The sequence below is a fragment of the Gopherus flavomarginatus genome, chromosome 2, assembly GCF_025201925.1.
Source record: "Gopherus flavomarginatus isolate rGopFla2 chromosome 2, rGopFla2.mat.asm, whole genome shotgun sequence".
Taxonomy (NCBI): domain Eukaryota; kingdom Metazoa; phylum Chordata; order Testudines; family Testudinidae; genus Gopherus; species Gopherus flavomarginatus.
Window position 1 is genome coordinate 180,404,206 of NC_066618.1, and position 21,202 is coordinate 180,425,407.

Consider the following 21,202-nt stretch of genomic DNA (forward strand, 5'->3'; position numbering starts at 1 on the left):
ACTAACATCTAGGTCTATATTAATGTTGCAAACAGTTGACTAAAGCAAGGTGAGTCACAGCTTTTGAAATCTTAACTAAAAAGAGGCACAACAGCTGCAATTATGTCCCATACATCAGTCTCAACTTTGGCATCCAAATCTGGTCTGGATTATTTTCCATTTATAAATTCACCCTCTCTCTCGAATTCAGAAGCTCTCTGTCTCTGCCTCCATTTTTCTTAAAAGAAATGAAGAAATTTAACTCAAACTGTGTTTTAAGCAATGTTAAGAATGTGATACAAGGTGATAAAAGCAGGGAGCCTTACAGTAGTTGAGGCTGATAACTCACCCTATGTCTGGTTGTTGCAGGGGTCACAAAACAGTGTTATGTCACCCATTGCTGCATTTTTGTCTTAGTTCAGTGTAGTATCATTTTAATAAATGTGTTCACTATAAAGAACTGAATCCTGTACTGGCACAAACTTCCATGATTTCTGTATATCAGAGATATGTCAATATGACCTATATCTGTATCTACCCAACTTTGGAATGTAACAATCTTTAACACTTAATTATACTAATTAATTACATTTGTTTTTATTTTGCAGAGGGGCTCCATTATATAGAAACCACATCTTAAACAGACTGATTAAGTAATCTCTGAGAATGCATAAAAACTCTCCTGTTTTATAAATAAAAAATAATTGCAGATCTTTGGTATGCATTTATAATAGTATTGCACTTACCTCCTCTTCTGTGGTATCTGAGCATTACCATTTGTTCTCTGTAGTGAGAGTGATTATACTGTGGCTCAATGAAACAGAGACCCAAGAACCCAGTAGTTGTATGTTGGAGGAGAAAGTATGTTGTTACAGATTCCTAATGGTCTCATTTTTGGTGTCTGTTATGTTCTCTTCTCAGCTGTACATTTACTGGCCTGGGTGGTAAATAAATTGAATGAATTAGAAGTGATGCTAGTGAGTCAGTGATGCCTTGACAGGACACATAGTTAATTCTGCGTCGGTGGAGGATGTCTGACTGACAAAAATTTCCCTCTCTTTGCCTACAGACAGTCATTCAGATCTGGAGACTCTAGGTGGGGCGCTGGATCTGACCTCCTGCGAGAGAGAGCAGCCAGAGGAAGAAACGGAGCTACTGGAAGATAAATGCAGTCCCAAGCAGGAGCAAAAGGTTGACTTGCCCCAAGGAGAAGAGGATGCACAAGAAAAAGCAAATGAGTATGAAGAGGGACCGGAAGAAGACTCTTTAAGTAACAAAAGCCTTGACCTCAATTTTGCCAGTAAGCTGATGGACTTTAAACTGGCAGAGAGTGACCAGAGTGCAGGTAACTGCTCCCAGAGTGAAAAGAAACACGCCTGTGACGTTTGTGGGAAAATCTTCAAATTTGCTGGCACTCTTGGCCGGCACAAAAAGGCCCATGTTCGTGAGGACAGAAAGGACGGAAAGAGCAGTGAAGATGAAAGCAAAAGTGTTCAGGAGGAAGCTGGAGCTCCCACAAAGCAAGACTCCACTCTTGATCAGGAAGAGCTCCCAATGGACTTAAAGGTGCTAGAATCTTCTGTGGACTGTGAGGCAACAGGAAAGGAGAATGAAGAGAGCGAAAGTGTCTCTGAGGGAGAAAGTACAGAGAGAAAATCCTGTGAGAAGAGTGATGACGACAAAAAACCAAAGACTAATGGGGCTAAGAGTACCACAAAGGCAGACAAGAGGAAGAAAGTCTGTACTGTGTGCAACAAGCGGTTTTGGTCTCTACAGGACTTAACACGACACATGAGATCCCATACAGGTAAGTGGAGAACATGAGACAGTATTGCAGGGAGGAGATTCCTGTTTGTGGTCAGCATCCTGTGAGCTCTTCAGCCTGATGGACCTCAGCATGAGCAGGGACTTCTAATTTCTGCTGCACAGTCAAACTATGTTATGAGGCGAGTTTAAGTTTCTGTGGTAACATAAAGTGAATTGGAGAGGAATGTGGAGAGAAGGGTAAACATTCAAAATCCTTTATATCTTCAGAAAGCTCAGTGGAAATACATAATCAATGATATATTTATCTACCTGGGTGATAGGGGTAGTTGGCTTAAATTTTTTCAAAATTATTTTTCTACTTATGGTGCAGAATTTGGAGGTGAGGAGAGATCAGGGAAACTATTGCACAGATTTTATATCCAGCTCCTTGCCCCCTCCTCTGTGGCTCTGCATTTCTCTTATATTTTGTTGCACATTGGAGTATAATGACACTATAAAGGGAATACATCGGAGGAGGGGAGTTGGTTTATCATGGGATTCTAGAGACCCAGCATCTCCATGCCTCGGTGCATCTGTTTGATCACACTCTTTGCTATGTTTATCTGAGTGAGAGTCAACTCCATGATCAGCTTTCACTCTTTCTCTGAACCTGAGCAGAGCAGGTGGAATACATTTAGTACAATGCCATCCAGTGACTTCATTGTGCTGCTAGTCATCGTGGAATAAATGGGGTTCTGCTTATGCAATAGGATATTGTTCAACACTGCATTACGAGGGAGGATTAGATGACTGTCTTCCATTTTGATTAGTAAAATCGTAGTATCCACATGTAGAATGGCTGAGCAATAACTATGACCTCAAAGAGATGTGAATCCATTCACACCACTCCAAATGTGTAGAATTCAGGTGTGCTTAATTTCACTTAGCAGTAAGCTGAAGTGACATCAGGAAAAGAAACTTCCTTCATGTGCTGGTTTTTGGCATAGTTTTTCATTGTTACATATTTTCTGATTAAGCTTAGGTACGTCATATTTACATTTTAATCAAAGGTGAGGCTTCACTTAAGTAACGACACTAAGACACTTTTTAAAAGTATGTGGGTCCAATTTTTTACTTACCTGAGTAATTAACTTCTCAGATGCAAAACTGATTTCTGATTGAAATCTTTAAAAAAAAACACCAAATCTCCGTTAGTGTGACTTTTCCAAAGTGCTGAGCACCCACAAATCTCTTGAAGTCAATGAAAGATCATCATCTTTGAAAATCAGGCTATGAATCTGAAGGATGCTGTTGCAGTGAGTTTAGTTTTCACTGCTAGACATGTGGGTTGTGTCACAAGGAAAAACTAGTTTGGTCTCATTCTTGTATTTATTTGTGTCATGTACAAAATCACTACAACATATGATACATCTGTGTTCAAGAAAGCCTTTGGGGAAAGATTCTTAAGTCTAACATAGCATTCTCTGATGAGCCAAATGCTGCTTTTGTTCTTTCTGAGGATGAGCTCCTCAACAATCCATATGTCAGATACTTTTAATGTTTTCATTGTTCCTGAACGTTTGTTGAACTTGTCACTGGAGTCTTTCTCTCCTCCCTCCCCCTTCTGCTTTTTTTAACTTTTTAACTTTATCTGTAGTAGCCCTGACCAATGCGTGATTTTTTTCCTTCAAACATAATACATTTAACTAGCTTCATTGCTAGTTGTTTCTGAAAAATGGTTTTTGTGACCCTGTCCACATTTTTCCCCAACTGGGGGCTAAGTGGGGGAAAAATTGTACAATGCCTGCCTGAAGAATAAAAATAAGATGCATGGAAGAGCCATTCACTCATCTCTAGTCCATTTCTCTTCCAATGCAGAGTGGTCCCTACAGTTTATTTTCTAGTATATTTTATACACCCTGCAGTAAGTCTGGCTCAGTCCATTGCTATGGGCTCTTAAAATTTATGAGCTCACTCTATGCACTCATATTTTTTAAAAGATCAAGAAGCTATCATATTAGTGGAATCATACCAAACTTGCATCATTTATTTTCCTTTCTGTTGATCATGGATGCAGGATATGCAGTGCACCAAAGAGCTTGTGCATCATTAAACAGGACCTGATTCTGAGTTGCAGAATCTTTACAGCACTCTGCCAGTTTTTTGTGGGGAAAAAAAAAATGTTGGAGAGGAAAAAAACCAACAACTTTTTCTCCTGATTCTAACCAAAACCTTTTGAAAGTAAAGTTACTCTCTGCCTCAGAAACCTCCTATAAGCTTAGGTGCTTTGCAGGTTGGTCTGCATTTGCACGTTGAATCACTGTGGGACTCTTTATTTTACTTAACAAGAGATAGTTTTGCTATATCAGAACTCATTTGTAAGCAGCTTCCATTCTAGTTGGTTTAATAATTTGTGTGTAAAATGTTCACCCTTCTATAAGGGAGTGAGGAGGAAATGTTTTCTCACATGCTGCCTAGCTTGTTTTTTAAATACTGGTTGCCCAGACAAACTGGGCCCATGATCCTCGTTCCTTCTGTGAATCTCAGCCCCTGTGTGCCATGGGCTAGTCTTTACTGTTTTGTGGTAATTTCCATCCTTTTGAGGGGGAAAGAAAGTCGAGCAGTCTGTTTATCCTGCAAAGGAAACTGCTACCTCAATGCCATTGGCTCAGTTTCACAAACATCTTTGAGTTTCAAAAGACTTTTCTGAGCTTCTGGCAGAAAAAGTTGCTCACTTAAGAGCACGGAATGTTAACAGACATGAATTATGGATGCTGAATACAGCATGTCAAATTACTAACCCATCTACCCAAATTACGACATAGTCCCTTTAAAAAATACATGTTTCAGCAGATGCCTTTACAGTCGCCCGAGGTTTATGTGATAGCTAAGTGTTTAACAATGAATAACCATATGAGCTGGTTGTACTCTCTCTCTCTACCAGATCCTGCTGACCTTAGGTAAGATTGAAGAATTCTCTAAAACCAGTGGCTTGTGTTTCAGTAGGGTAGTTGCAGGTAAATTCACTATTAAATAGGCAGTTGGGTACACAGGTAGACATACAGTTCAGTATAGTTGTAGTTTTACAGCCAGATTTTGAAACCATATAGTTACACAGATTTTAGGTACAGAGTTGTTAAGTATCAGTTGTTACAGAAATGGCAAGTCAAGCATTTATTTGGTATATGACTTCAATAAAGCAACACCTGCAAATGTTGGTGTCTAAAAGTACACACCTAAAGAAAAGCAGCCTGATTTTCAGAGGTGCTGTTTACATGCAGCTCCCACTGCGGAAGCTCAGTACCTTTCTGAATCAGGTCTCTTTCATTTAGGAACCTAACTGTCGGCCTCACTACTCAAGTAGCAGGTAGTTATCCAAGTCACGTGAAAGGAAATCCTACAGTAAATGTTGGGACTAAACATTGTTGGAACTAGCCCTGGCAACCCCATTAAAGGGAGATGTGACCCACTTTGGGGTCCCGACCCACAGTGTGAGAATCGTTGGTCTAGAGCAGTCTTGTATGTTGTATTGTCCTGAAAAGAGAGAGGGAAATGTATTTATAATCTTAATTATATTTTGGTCTTAATTCTGTCCTAGGAGAGAGACCATACAAATGTCAGACCTGTGAACGGACCTTCACTCTGAAACACAGCCTGGTTCGCCATCAGCGCATACACCAGAAGGTCAAGAACGCTAGGAACCATGAGAAGGAGAGTGACAAAGAGGAGACCCAGTCTAGGTGTGAAGAAGACAGTGAAAATGAGTCTATCCACAGTGGCACTAATCCTATCTCAGAAAATGAGTGTGACTCAGTTGCAGGCCTTGGTAACCATTCATCTGTCCCTAGAAACCGAAAAGAGAGTCTGGCCAATGCAGCGAAGGATTCCCTTTGCAGAGAGGAGAAAACCCCCGGACGAACAGCCAGTACTTGCCTTGCAGAGTCCAGCAAGAATGCACAGAAACAGATCACAAAAGATCAGGAATCTCGGGGTAACTGTGATCACGAGAGTCCGTCAGGTTTCATTCAGGACTTGCTGGAGATGCACAACAAAAAATCTCCCGTGAATCACATTCTTGCCTCTGCAGATAGTACACCTCAGCTTTTGGGAGTTGAGTGAATTTTTACTATGAAATTGGACCCATCCCAGCATACAAACTAAAACCAGTGGAGCAAGGTTTTTGGAATATATTTTGTAAGAGTGACCTTCAGCTGTGGGATAGTATGGCAGACTGGATTCAGTGCCATATGCCTTTCAGTATAATAATGCAAGAGACTACGGTATATACTGATTTGAGTGCCTTACTACTTTATTAGATCTTTTGGTATCATAGGTTTTTTCAAAAAAAGTGATTTTTTTGTAATATTTTATTGAATTATTTGGAGAGGACCTTTTTCATTTAAGCATTAATGTTACCTTTTGTATTGGTGTGTGTGTGAGCTTGTTCTTGTATATCTGTTATAGTCGCTGTGTTTGTTCTCTGAGCTGGAAATGGGGGCAGTGGGGCGGGGAAGCCCTTGGATACCACAGCCAATAACTGGAAGAAAATTACATGAATTTCAGATGAGATAGCCAGAGGAAATATGTACAAGATGCTGATTTTTCTCAGTATAGACATTCTTGCATTTGCCATACGATGGAGCATTAATCCAATTCCAGGTATTAACGAAATGGTGGTTGAAGATGTTCAAAGTTGGTTAAAGCCAAAACCAGGAAAGACAAAGAGCTTTCAACCTCATAACTTGTTTCCACTTTTCAGCATTAGAAATGGTAATCTAGTTACCATTTAAAGACATTCTTTCTGGCCATTGTGGACTGAGTACACAGAGAAGAGTTACATAGCAACTTAACCTATGGAAATTATGCACCCGCTGTTATATATGTTTGATTTGCTTCAATATATTATTATTATTATTATTATTTTATTATTATTTTATAAATTCATCAGTTTGCTAGTCTCTGCAGACAGCAGAAACGAATGGGCAATATTTGCCCGCGGAGATCTACAGTGCAGCTTGGATCCCCTGTTTAAGATTTCACCAACTCCCCTCTCATGTTGCAGCTCTTCTACTGTACTTAAATGGAACCCTTCCTCTGACTGGAGAATCAAATGGAGGCCAGCAAGTAATCATCACAAATGTACAGGGGAACATCTCACTAGTGATAGCATGGGTGTGTGTGGGGAGGGTCATGAAAGGACTCCCCTTCCCACCTTGAGTGCATGAAGAAGGCACTGCAAATTGCTTGGTTCCGATCACATGACATTTGTTACTAATGAGCAAAGTTATTTAGTCTTCCAGTTGAAAGAAAGCGAGAAAGAAATGCGAGCCTTACCGTGATCTTGCTACCGTCTTTTTCTAAAGCAGGAAAATACTACTGGTAATAAAACTACAAATATAAAACATGTTAAAAATAAATAAAATAAATTTAAAAAAAAATCTTTCTTCCTGAGGTTTTGGGGTTGATGCTTGAAGACTAGTGTGTGTTTCTAAATTTCATATTGATAGTTTAACCACTTTAATGCTGAGGGTTGGGATTTCTCCACAGGCCTTCTGTTGCCTACAACAGGAGATACTCCCAACCACTAGCATTTTACTGGGTTAAGCAAAATGTATCCTACTGTAGCTGTGCATTTTTAGGTATGCTCAGCATCCGTTGTTCTTGTTGTCCTTCAGTCATGATCTCTGGGACAGACAGAGCCATAGTATTGCCGGAGTCTCACTGTGCCGTTTCACCACTTCAGCTCCCTCACCCACACTGTGATCCTCCCGTCCCTTCCCATGCAAAATCACATGTCCTACTTTCATTAGACTCAGAAGAAGAGGGCCTTAAATCAATCTCTCTCTCTCTCTCTCTCTCTCTCTCTCTCTCTGTGATATATATATTTCTGGAGACTGAAATCCAACTCCCCAGAATTCAAAGGAAGAAAAATGTTCTCAAGTGATATTCTCGCATATAAAATAAGAAAAAAAATAGTTGAGGTATATGTGATTTTTTTATTAGGGATGTATGAACCAGTTTTGAAATAAGTTACTCCAAATTAATAAAACTCAGAACCAATGATTCCTTTAAAACTTTTCCAGGTGTGTTCTACTTAGTTTAAACCAGTTCACACATCCCTTAACTTTTTTATTACTATTATAATGATAATTATTATATTATTTTGGGTATTTTTGGTTTTTTTTTTGTTTGTTTTTAATTTTGGGGTTGGTTTTCTTTTGTTTTGTTTTTTTTGCAGCTCTCCACACTAAACTGCGCAATATTGTGGGGGAGAAGCCATTACTAAACTATATGCTGCAGAACAATGTAGCGAGTAATCAATTCCCAGCAGCCTGCCGGGACATCTGCTAGCAATAATCACTATTGATTTAAAGCTTTATTTAGCCTTTATCTATATCCTAGTAGATTATAAGGTCTTGCCACATTTTATTGACATTTTTATTAGTTGAGTTTGACTGAGAACTTTTTTGTTGTTGTTTTTTTCCCCAATATTAAACTGTGAAGTTTATAACATGTTTAAACTATGGGTGAATCTTAGGCTTAGTTTGCATGTTCAGCTAATTTGTCTCTCTCTTTTTTTTTTTGTTTGTTTTGAATCCTTTTATTTTTCCTTTCTCAGGGCTTTTACAAAAAAAAATGGATCTTCTGAAATCTTTTGTCAGAGTTGCAATGGACTTAACGATGAAATAATTCAATCACTACATTAAGCACTTGACTGTGAAAGCGCAAAAAGAAAAAGAGAACTTATGTTTCTGACTATTCTCAAAGGGCTTTTCGGAGCTATGTGACAGCCTGATTCCATTTTCAGAATGATTCGTAATCTTCTCTCCCCTTCTGTGTGTGTGTGTCTCTCTCTCTCACTCTCTCTATTCAAGAAGGAAATTTAATCTTAGTGATTTCAGCCCATGCAGGAAACAATAATAAATGTGTAGAATTCATATTTTTTCTAAAGGGAACTTTAACTGCTGCTACAAGTTGTGTACAAGACTGGTTTATGCCACATGAACAGAGAATCACACATTTGTTTTGGTACTTTTATTCCTCTCTTTATTCAGCTGTACAGTACTTCCAAATTCAAATTGAAAGTAAATCTGTTCTGTATCAAACCATCTAAGCAATAAAATGTTATATTTAAAAATTATAGGTTGCAAAATGGACACGGCTCTTCTTGTGGGTTTGTTGTAACTTGCTTTTAAGCCTATCTGTGAAGGATTATACACAAACCAGAGTCTGAGTTTATGTATAGGGATGGTTCTCCCTTGTTGGGCTGTGTTTGAACTAGAGATGGTCAAAAGATTTTGACCATTTTGTCCTGTATTCCAACCAGTTTGGGGCAGGTCACAGCTTTTGTAAATGGTGTTTTTTTGGGGGGAAGATTTTGGTTAAAATTTCAGTAAAAAGTTGGGGCAAAATTTTCATGCCAGTTTCCTTGAGCCACCTTTAGTTTGAACTTCTCTTTCCACTTTTAAACTGCAGCTTCATGATCACATAAGTAAATGGCTTTATCAGGGGATGGTGCTGTACTTAAGGAATACTATTCATATTTTTTTTATAAATGAAATAGGTGTCTAGTGGCGACTACCATCACAGTTGAATTTTTCACAGGGAATTTAGTAGAGCTGTGAAATCTTCAGGATGTAATAGACTGCTATGTGCAAAGTACCTGAGAATGTTGCTTTATTTTAGCTTGTCAGGTAAATATGCTCTTCCAACTTGCACTTTGTCTGCCATATAGAATGCCTTTCACAGGGTGGTGATGACCATCTGGATTGAGCTCAAGATTCTAGAGCCCAGGGAAATGTAGGGAGTTTTAGAATCTGCTTCTTTTTAAATCCCCTCCCTGTGGATGATAGTTCCTGACTTCCAAACCTGTGAAGTGATGTGTAAAGGAGTCTGTGCTGCTGTGATTTACACCTTTTTGTAGCCTCTTATATTTAAATCATACCAAATTAAGCTCCCCAGAAACCCTTTTGCTGACATGTACCTTACGCTACCTTCCATTCCATTTGAATTTGGCCCTGTGACTGCCATGATTTTTTCCTGTCCTGGTTCTGCAACAGTTTAGGAGAGAAACCAAATACTTCTACTGGGCACTACAGCTACCTACCAAAACAACCTTACTTTGCTCCTACTAGTCCCCCACCCCCCATTGCCACAGTGACACTTGGTTTCTGAAGACCATCTGTAGGGCTGTCAGCTGGTTGGCGGATGTGGGGGGGAAATGCCAAGACATTTGAGGCTATTGGTGTTACCTTTACATGCCAAAAATGCTACCTCTTTGTTCCCTCAGATGTGCGTTAAACGTGAAGTTTTACATAGATTATTTTTATTCTGTTGACATAATGTTTTAAGCAAAACTCCCACGGAGTGGGCAACAGAGCCATCCTGTTTTGGGAATAACCGTGGGGTTTTGCCTTGATTTTTGAGTGGCAACGACATTTATTGTTTTTCCAAGCATTGGGCTTGGGGAAAAAACTGAAGTTCCCCATTCACAGAGCACTGCAGGGAATCATTGCTGAGAGTTAAGGGTGCCTCTGCTGGGAAGGGAACCAGACCCCTATCTTCTTGCATGGTGGTGTAAAGCACGAAGTTGGCATCTGTAGCTGGGGGTGGGGAAATGGGAGGAGATTCTCAAAATGTAGGAGTTGGGTGAAAACCTGATAGTTGCCCCCAGACTGCAATGTTGACTTGGGTTGCTATTGGTAAAAGATGATGAAAAGTCAGCCTGGAAATTTCTGGTAAGGAGAAAGGAATAAAAATATTTTGTATTTGACATTATCTCCTTAGTCACATAATAGCAGTAGTTGGGATATGTGCACACAGTACTTACAGGGAGTGGGGAAAGAATAGGAAACAAGTAGTGACTGGGACAGATGGATGTGGCCCATTCTATTTCTTAAAGTTGTACTTCTCATCCCCACACTGAATTGAAATCCTCGCATACACTCTGTTCAGACTCAGCCTCTCAGGACGGAAAATAAGGAGGCAAAAGACCGGAAGAAACATCCTTTTGACTTCTGTAAAACCTCCCAGCTCAGATTAATTCGCTTGCTTTTGTGGAGATCTACGCTGGGGACTCAAAATTGCAGGCAACTTGCTAAGAAAAACAAGCCACTTATGGAAACTTTAAGAGATTCTGATAGTTGCAGCTACAACTGTCTGGATTCAGGTGAAAACCCAGGGACCTGCTGGACACTTTCCTGGAACTGGCCCTGTACCCACCCAGCAAGTGTAACTGTTGTACCCTCTTGAGGCAGTACCTTAGAACAGCGATGAGCTGCCAAAATCTTAACAAACCAGCAGGTCCTTCACTCGCCCCGGGTCTTCGACAGCACTTCAGTGGTGGGTCCTTCAGTGCCGCTGAAGACCCAGAGCAAGTGAAGGACCCACTGCCGAAGTGTCACTGAAGACTTGGAGCGCCACCCGGTGAGTATGAGCCCCACGTGTTTTTTTATGTGTTTTTTTTGTTTGTTTGTTTGTTTGTTTTTAGTCATCTCTGCTGGGGCCCTGTTGAAATCGGGCCCGCACTTCCTAAAGCTGGCCCTGTACATCGGGGTTGCAAAATTTGTATGAGACTGGGTAGGGAAGGCTATGCCTCCCAAAACAGCTTGTCCCCCCCATCCAACCCTCACCCACGTCCTGCCCCCCTCAGAACCCACAACCCATCAACCTCCCCCCGCTCCCTATCCCCTGGCCACCCCCTGCAGAGACCCCCGCACCTTAACTGCCCCCCAGGACCCCACCCCCTACCCAACTTGCCCCGCTCCCTGTCCCCTGACTGCCCTGACCCCATCCATCACCACCCCGACAGAGCCCCAGAACTCCCACCCTACCCAGCCCCCCTGTTCTCCATCACCTGACCGCCCCCTCCAACAGCTCCCTGCCCCTTATCTAGCTCCTCCTCTCAGCCCCGACCCGGCCCCCTTACCATGCTACTCAGAACAGCGTGTCTGGATGCTGCGCAGCCCGCTGGAGCTCACAGCCCCCCCCTTACCTTGCCGCTCAAAGCGGCAGGAGCTGCAGAACTGCTCAGAATGCTGGCGCCCGCGGCTCAGCACCTCGCGGCTCTGCGAGGGAAGGGGAAGTAGGGGAGAGGTCTGGGGAGCCTCCCCAGCTGGGAGCTCAGGTGGGCTGGAGACAGGACAGTCCCGCAGGCCGGATGTGGCCCACGGACTGGAGTTGTTTGCCCACCCACCCACTCGTTTAACAGCCGGTTCTACACTGGCTTCTAAATTTAACAACTGGTTCTTGCTAACCGGTGGGAACCAGCGCCAGCTCACCACTGCTTTAGACTGACTATCCCTGCTAATATCCAAGGAGAGGCATGTCTCACTGTGTGGTTTAAGGTGAAAGGAGCTTGATTAGAATTCCCCATAGCTTGATTGACTCTAGAAGCACAATGTTAAGAAAAAAGGTGTTAACCCTTAGTATTATAGCCTTGAGTATCCTAATGTGACCCAAGAAATTTTGGCCCATTCGCTTGCTGAGACTGAGGCTGGATAACGTGCTCCACCCTGGCAATAATCATAATTGTAACAGATTAATTTGCACTTAACAGCCATAGATCTCAGTGTGATTTGCAAAGTTAGTATCATTATCCCTATTGATAAAATGGGGATAAACGGAGTCATGGAGAGGTGTAGTGACTTGCCCAAAGCCACACGGCAAGTCTGTGGACAGAGCTAGGAATTGCACCCAGGCCTCCCTTCTTCAACCATGGGATGATGTCTCCTTTCAGTTAGAAAGGAGGAAAAGGGATGATCCAAAGCCAGGCTTTTGGGGTAGGAGAGGGAAGTCTGTACATGAAGAGACCTGGGCAGAGGGTAAGAAATCAGCATAAAATGCTGGAGAACCTGGTCCTAGAGCAGTGACAGAATCATGCATGGAGTACACAGGGATTCTATAGCCAGGAGAGAAAGCATGTGGAGAGAGGGTGAGAAATTGTCCAGTCTCCTCTAGGAAAGTGGTCCCCTATGCATGACTACCTAAAGTTGAGAGGCTCCCCTAGTGGTGAGGAAGCTACATAATAAGAATAGTTCAAAGAGCAATGTGCTGGGAAAAGGAGGCCTTGGTGGTGCCACCTCCACTCAATGTGGGACATCAATGTTGCTGCCCTGTAAATCTCAGGATCTTGGTGATTATAAAAAAGGCCAACGCTCCCCACAGGGCTTCAATAGTGAACCCCCACCAGGGCCTAGGAGATCATGAGAAGGTCTCCTCATTTCCCTTTTAAATCAAGATGAATTAGTGTTCCTTCTCCACATAATGCTAGCCCTGGAGAGACATACCACCTTTGCCCTCCTCTGCACCTCTTGCTAATTCTTCACTGCTTTTGCTGTCCTGTGATGTGGTGCCCACAACTGTGAACAATATGCAGAAGTGTTCGTGATCAGCATCACAACACATTGCCTTCTGTCGTGGGTGCTATTTGTCGTCTCATTGTAACCACTACCAGACACTGAGTTGCTGGCTAAGGATCTGTCCCCATCTGAACCCCACATCCTCTTCCATGTCAGTATCTCATAGTGCGTTTGTTTTATTAGGGATATTCCCTCTGCTCATTTTTGCCCAATCTATTTTTACATTTCCTGTCCACCTCTACTTACCCCACCTCACCACTATCTCCGTTAAATTGAATGAGCTGCTTTGAAGGCCTTGCCCTCTTTTTAGCAAACTTTCTTTTAGATCTAATGTCTCTCCCTCTGAGGTATTTACAAACCCTTCTAGTCTGGGGTCAGCTGTAGACTTGTAAAGGCTGCTGTGCATTCCTATGTCCAAGCCACTGATACTCCATGTAAGTAAAACCAGATGCTAATTCCTGCCAAACTCTGCTTATCACTTCCATCGTGGGAGAGGTGTTTTATGTACCACTACCTGAAATCTTGAGTCTTGATCCTGCAAGCACTGCTGTTTCATTAACTCCAATGGAACAAGGCCTAGTAGTATGCTCTACATCAGTAGCAAACATTTCCAGGACCAGGACCTATATCCTTTTTTAAATATGAGGTATGGGAGGATGTAGAAGGCAGTATGGCCTTCCTGTGAGCCAGAGGGGGAGGGACCACTCTCTGCACTCAGGTGGGCAGAGTCAGGCTGAGCTATCCCCTCCCACCAGAAGTGGAGAGGTGGAACAGGAAATACAAAAGGTGGATCCTCCAGCTCAATTGGAGCCAAGCCAGGGAAGAAGACCAATGTGCCTGACTTGCTGCAGGCCTCTTGACTCTGCTGCTGAACCAAGCAGTGCCCTGCCCCTGGAGGAGACCGAGTCCACAGAGGAACTTCTGGGACTGCCACTGTCTATCTGCGTCAGGGAGATGGAGGACACCCACGGAGCCAAGGTACCTAACAAAAGGGTAGCAGGAACTGTCCCAGGGACACTAAACTATAGTCTAGTTGGGTTGTGGCCTGAATCCATGTCAGCATGTTGCAGGTGAGTCCCTGCTGACCCCGTGGTGGAACATTCCACCACTGTTAAGCTCTGGGCTGGGACCTGGTGGAGTAGGGTGGGACCAAGTCCCCTTACTCCCTGTTGCCAACTCAAACCCCGGGGCAGCAGCCTCCCCACCATAGGCCAAAAGACCTGTGTTTGTCTGCCATCTGCCAGAGCTGGGAAGACAGGCTGTTTGAGGCTCTGCCCCACCTGAGGGTGTGGACCTATAGACTACTTGTTAGCTCAGCCCTACCTGAGGGCCAGAACATACAAATTGCTTATTTGCTTTGCCCTGCCTGAGGAGCTGAGCCTACAGACTGTCTGGTGCTCTGGCCCACCAGGATGGTCAAGGCACTAGCACCTGGATACCAGACAGCAATTCTGGTGACGTAGTAAGGCGGTGTGGCCTCTCTCTGACCCAAGGAGGAGGTGACCACACTACAAAGGGTATGGGCCACATTTACTTAAGTCCCTAAGTATCTCTTCAGTTGCCAGAGTCAAAGCTTTCCTCTTTGTTACTCTTAAAATTCTGGTGTGGTTCAACAGCATTAAGTGTTTGAACTACAAAAACAGAAAACAATCGAAATATCTTTCTCTTTCAACATAGAGACAGTCAATTTATCAAACTGGTGCATCAGGAACAACATTACATGTAAGTTACATATCTACCAGGTGTACAGAACTCTAGTGATCACTTCTCCCCAGACCACCAGTGCACTGAGCAACACCTGGGACCTGTTCGCCTCTTAGACACGAAGTCCAACATATGTTGCTCCAGCGCAGCACTGGGCCAGGCCTCAGGGGTGAGGTCCTCCTGTTATCCTGAAAGGACCACTGAGGTACACCTTTCCTCCCATCCCTCTGTTACCACAGGTTTTATGAAAGATTTATCACCATAAAGCTTGAGTCATTCTCACACCCAACTGATTCAGATAATTCTGGTTTCCGGACTGCATACAAATGCCAACTCTTCCTGCTATCAGCCTCTGTCCCTTCCTAGATCTGTTAACCCAGGAGAATGGCAAGATCAAATATCCCAGCCCGAACTCCCTGTATCTCACAGTCTGGTATTTGGATGAGCATGAGACCTAGAACGCTCATGTTTGAAGGCTTTTAAATCTGTTCTCATTCAAAGTAGAAACGATTCCACGAGAAAATGTTATCTGGCTAAATGGAGGCATTTTTCTAGTTTGGATGCAACAGAAACAGTTATCCCCAGAAGCAGCAGATATCCCTGATAGTTTAAACTATCTCTTGTACCTGAAGACTTTACGGCTTTCCATTAGTTTGCTGCTGAAGCACCTAGCAGCAATGTATGCCTCCATCCTCCAGTAAAACGCCACTCTCTCTTTACTCACCCAACAATAATTAGATTTCTCAGGGGTCTTGTTAGGATCTTCCCACCAGTGATGAAACCAGCACCACAATGTACACTCAGCATTTATCAGACCACCCTTCAAATTGCTGTCCATGTATTCCATGTCCCACATCTTAATGAAGGTTGCATTCCTAGTCACCATCCCTTGAGCCAGAAGGATGAATGAAATGGTTGTAGGGGACAACCTTGGTTCGAGTGATCATGAGCTAATTCAGTTCAAACTAGATGGAAGGATAAACAAAAATACATCTGGGACTAGGGTTTTTGATTTCAAAAGGGCTAACTTTAAAGAATTAAGGAAATTAGTTAGGGAAGTGGACTGGACTGAAGAACTTGTGGATCTAAATGCGGAAGAGGCCTGGAATTACTTTGTCGCAGCTGCAGAAACTGTCGGAAGCCTGCATCCCAAGAAAAGGGAAAAAAACCATAGGCAGGAGTTGTAGACCAAGCTGGATGAGCAAGCATCTTAGAGAGGTGATTAAGAAAAAGCAGAAAGCCTACAAGGAGTGGAAGATGGGAGGGATTAGCAAGAAAAGCTACTTTACTGAGGTCAGAACATGTAGAGATGAAGTGAGAAAGGCTAAAAGCCAAGTAGAGTTGAACCTTGCAAAGGGAATTAAAACCAAAGTAAAAGGTTCTATAGCCATATAAATAAGAAGAAAACAAAGGAAGAAGTGGGACCGCTACACACTGAGGATGGAAAGGAGGTTAAGGATAACCTAGGCATGGCCCAATATCTAAATAAGTACTTTGCCTCAGTACTGGCTAATGGGGAGCTTAGGGGTAATGGAAGGATGACAAATGGGAATGAGGATATGAAGGTGGATATTACCACATCTGAGGTAGAAGCCATACTTGAACAGCTTAATGGGACAAAATCAGAGGGCCCGGACAATCTTCATCCGAGAATATTAAAGGAACTGGCACATGAAATTGCAAGCCCGTTAGCGAGAATTTTTAATGAATCGGTAAACTCAGGGGTTGTACCGTACAACTGGAGAATTGCTAACGTAGTTCCTATCTTTAAGAAAGGGAGAAGGAGTGATCCGAGTAACTATAGGCCTGTTAGTTTGACATCTGTAGTAATGTAAGGTCTTGGAAAAAATTTTAAAGGAGAAAGTAGTTAAGGACATTGAGGTCAATGGTAATTGGGACAAAGTACAACATGGTTTTACTAAAGGTAGATCGTGCCAAACCAACCTGATCTTCTTTGAGAAGGTGACAGACTATTTAGACAAAGGAAATGCGGTAGACCTAATTTACCTCGATTTCAGTAAGGAATTTGACACGGTTCCACATGCGGAATTATTAGTCAAATTGGAAAAGATGGGGATAAATATGAGAATTGAAAGGTGGATAAGGAACTGGTTAAAGGGGAGACTACAACGGGTCGTACTGAAGGATGAACTGTCAGGCTGGAAGGAGGTTACTAGTGGAGTTCCTCAAGGATCAGTTCTGGGACCAATCTTATTTAACCTTTTTATTACTGACCTTGGCACAAAAAGCGGGAATGTGCTAATAAAGTTCGCGAATGACACAAAGCTGGGGGGTATTGCTAACACGGAGAAGGACTGGGATATCATACAGGAAGATCTGGACGACCTTGTAAACTGGAGTAATAGTAATAGGATGAAATTTAATAGTGAAAAGTGCAAGGTCATGCACTTAGGGATTAATAATAAGAACTTTAGATATAGATTGGGGACGCATCAGTTGGAAGCGACTGAGGAGGAGAAGGACCTTGGGGTATTGGTAGATCACAGGATGACTATGAGCCACCAATGTGATATGGCCGTTAAAAAAGCTAATGCGGTTTTAGGATGCATCAGGCGAGGTATTTCCAGCAAAGATAAGGAGGTGTTAGTACCGTTATATAAGGCGCTGGTGAGACCCCACCTGGAATACTGTGTGCAGTTCTGGTCTCCCATGTTTAAGAAGGATGAATTCAAACTGGAACAGGTTCAGAGACGGGCTACTAGGATGATCCGAGGAATGGAAAACCTGTCATATGAAAGGAGACTCAAAGAGCTTGGCTTGTTTAGTCTAGCCAAAAGAAGGCTGAGGGGGGATATGCTCACTCTTTATAAATATATTAGAGGGATTAATATTAGGGAGGGAGAGGAATTATTTAAGCTTAGTACCAATGTAGATACAAGAACGAATGGGTATAAACTGGACACTAGGAAGTTTAGACTTAAAATTAGACGAAGGTTTCTAACCATTAGAGGAGTGAAGTTCTGGAACAGCCTTCCAAGGGAAGTAGTGGGGGCAAAAGACATCTGGCTTTAAGATTAAGCTTGATAAGTTTATGGAAGGGATAGTATGATGGGAGAGCCTAATTTTGGCAATTGATCTTTGATTATCGCCAGATAAGTATGCCCAGTGGTTGGTGATGGGATGTTGGATGGGATGGGATCTGAGTTACTGCAGAGAATTCTTTTCTGAGTGCTGGCTGGTGAGTCTTGCCCACATGCTCAGGGTTTAGCTGATCGCCATATTTGGGGTCGGGAAGGAATTTTCCTCCGGGGCAGGTTGGCAGAGGCCCTGGAGGTTTTTCATCTTCCCCTGCAGCATGGGGCCTGGGTCACTTGCTGGTGGATTCTCTGCAGCTTGAGGTCTTCAAACCACAATTTGAAGACTTCAATAACTCAGGCATAGGTTAGGGGTTTGTTATAGAACTGGATGGGTAGGGTTCTGTGGCCTGCTTTGTGCAGGGGGTCGGACTAGATGATCACATTGGTCCCTTCTGACCCTAGAATCTATGAATCTATAAACTGAGGCTGACCTGCCGTACACCATGTTTCATAAGAAGGCTTCCCTTCGACTACACCCAAAATTCATCCCCAAGGTAATTTCTTTCCAAAACCTCATACTTCCAATAAGGGGGGGAGACTTCCTGATGCCAGATGAGCTTTGCATTTTTTGTCTACAAAGAACAAAAGTGATTAGGAGTCACCAAAGTTATTTGCCATTATAGTAGTGCTTGTCTTCACAATTGCTCCATCTACTCAGAGACTCTCTCAGGTGATCTCTTGGCTGCATTGTTCTTTATCTGCTGGCACCTATTCCTCCCCTGAGCAGGGTGAGAGCCCATTCCACTAGATCACAAGCAACCTCAAGTAAAAGTGCCTGTACTGGACATTTATAGAGCAGCTACCTGGAGCTCCATCTGTATCTTCACAGAACGTTATGCTTTAGTCCAGGCTCTTCAGCAGGCACAGCTGTGGGGACTGCAGTCATGCAGGCATCTATTCCAATTGCATCCTGGCACCCTCGTCCTGTTTGAATACTGCTTTCCCCCATCCATGTGAGAATACGCATAAAGGCCTGCACTTGAAGAAATTGAGATTATTTGTCTGTAACTGGAGGCTCTTTCAGATATGTGGCCCCTATCTATATTCCACTACTCACCCTCTTTCCCATCTGCTTTGGATCTTTCCTGATTTTGCAGTAAGAAGAGGAACTGAAGAGGGGTCAGCCCATGCCATCCGTTACACCCTCACTTTAGAGCACAAGAAGAGCACCTCCACAGGCAAAGACGAACAGACACTGCTTAATAGAAATCTCCAGTCTCAGGTACATGGAGTGCATGAGTACCCATGTGTAGAATTCAAATAGGGACCACATATCTTGACCCTCCAATTACGGGTAAGTAACGCCCATTTCCCCTCTTCCCCTCAGAAAACTCATCTTTGCTTCTGGCATGTCTCCCAGACTGTCTCCAGTAAGCTGAGGCAAGGAAACATCTCATTAATGTTTCTGGTTTCACACACATCATGCGAAATCTCACATTTGTCTTAATATCACGTAAAGGGGATGGAGCTAGGCTGTTCTCAGTGGTGGCAGAGGAAAGAACAAGAAGCAATGGTCTCAAGTTGCAGTGGAGGAGTGTGGCGCGGCTTTGCCACGGTTCGTCTCTCAGCGGGGCTGTGGGGTATCCCACTGCCTTGCTCTAGTCCACCAGCCGTCGGCTCTGTGGTCGGGGGGGATAACGCACACTTGGTTAGGGGCTCAGGCCCTTGGAGCAGGGGCTGAGTCAATAGTCAAATGGCGGCCCAGGCCCTAGGTCAGGGCGAGGCAGCAAACAAGCAATCAGAGACTCAGGCCTTTAAGCAGGGGCTGAGTCAGTAGGCAAAGCACAGCCCAGGCCCTAAGTCAGGGCGGGGCAGCAATCACACAGTCAAGGACTCAGGCCCTTAAGCAGGGGCTGAGTCAGTAGTTCCATAGCAGGAGGTCCTAGCCTCTCCAGGCCAGGGAGAAGGGGGAGTCTGCCACCCAAGGAGTGGGTGGCAGGGGGGACGCAGGCCCTCCCACTCCACTGCGTCCCAGCCCGGGGCCCTAGTAGCGGCAAAGACTCGCTGCTGTCAGTGGGGATCCTGGCCAAAACACACAGACATAGGTTCAGGCAGTGCTGCAGCCAGACTGAAGTCGGCTGCCCCCGGGCTACTTCCACACTCCCCCTCGTAGGGTACCTGGGTCATGCTAGCGTCCTCGGCTGTCTTGAACAGCATCGGCTCCTCCTCGGGGTAGCGGGCACGGGGCAGGCTCGGCCAGTCCTCCTCGGGGTAGCGGGCACGGGGCAGGCTCGGCCAGTCCTCCTCGGGGTAGCGGGCACGGGGCAGACACAGCCGGCCGGGTGTGAGCTCTGGCTGGCTGTGGCCTGCTGCTGTCTCCCAAGAGGGAGCTCGGTTGCAGACGTTTGGCCTCTGCAGTGGCTGGTTCTTCACTGAGCTCTGCAGGTGAGCTTTTATACTTCCGGGTCTGCGCCGTGACCTCTGAGGGGCTGGCGCAGGACCCAGTGGCTCCACCCACATTGGTGTTAGGGGAGGCTCGTCTCTCAGCAGGGCTGTGGGGTATCCCACTGCCTCACTACAAGGAGGTCTAGTTTGGATATTAGGAAACACTATTTCACTAGGAGGGTGGTGAAGCACTGGAATAGGTTACTTAGGGATGTGGTGGAATCTCCACCCTTAAAGGTTTTTAAGGCCTGGCTTAACAAAGCCCTGGCTAGGATGATTTAGTTGGTGTTGGTCCTGCTTTGAACAGGGGATTGGACTATATGACCTCCCAAGGTCTCTTCCAACCCTAATAGTCTATGAAATCCTCTTTGCACTTGCAATTTTTCTTGCTCTTATCTTCTTTGTTTTCTTTAATTGTCTACATTCTGAAACTATTGATGTGCCTTGTATGACCTTGACTGCTTTGCTCACAGGATTTTCCTGGTCATCCAAAATGTTTCATAGAACTTAGCAATGGAAAGTAAATATGCTTTGTCATGTTCATTCCCCTGACAATGCAAATATCACTTGAATTCCTTGTATGCAAAGTTTTTTGGTAATGATTTACTCTTTTGAATGTTCCTGTTTCCCCTCGTATTTCAGTTCCAATACTTCGTTTTTTCCCTCCCATTTCTTTCAGTAATTCACAGGGCCGCCCAGAGGATTCAGGGGGCCTGGGGTCTTCGGCGGCGGGGGGCCCTCGCTTCAGTGGTAATTCGGTGGTGGGGGGTCCTTCCGCTCCGGGAACCACCGCCGAAGTGCCCCGAAGACCCACAAATTACCACCGAAGACCTGGCACTTCAGTGGCGGGTCCCACTTTGGCAGTAATTCGGTGGGAGGGGTCGGGGAGGAAGGATCCCCCGCCGCCAAAGACCCGGCACGGAAGAAGCT

General features: G+C 44.1%; 1 protein-coding gene across 1 annotated transcript in view; it reads left to right on the forward strand.

Moving 5' to 3' along the window:
- The window catches only part of RREB1 (ras responsive element binding protein 1), a 142,263-nt gene extending 133,383 nt beyond the window's left edge, over positions 1-8,880 (forward strand). Inside the window, 2 exon segments of the mRNA XM_050939820.1 lie at positions 1,049-1,786; positions 5,324-8,880. Of these exon segments, the coding sequence (XP_050795777.1) occupies positions 1,049-1,786; positions 5,324-5,844 (1,259 nt within the window). The 3' untranslated portion in view covers positions 5,845-8,880.
- Positions 8,881-21,202: the final 12,322 nt, after the last annotated feature.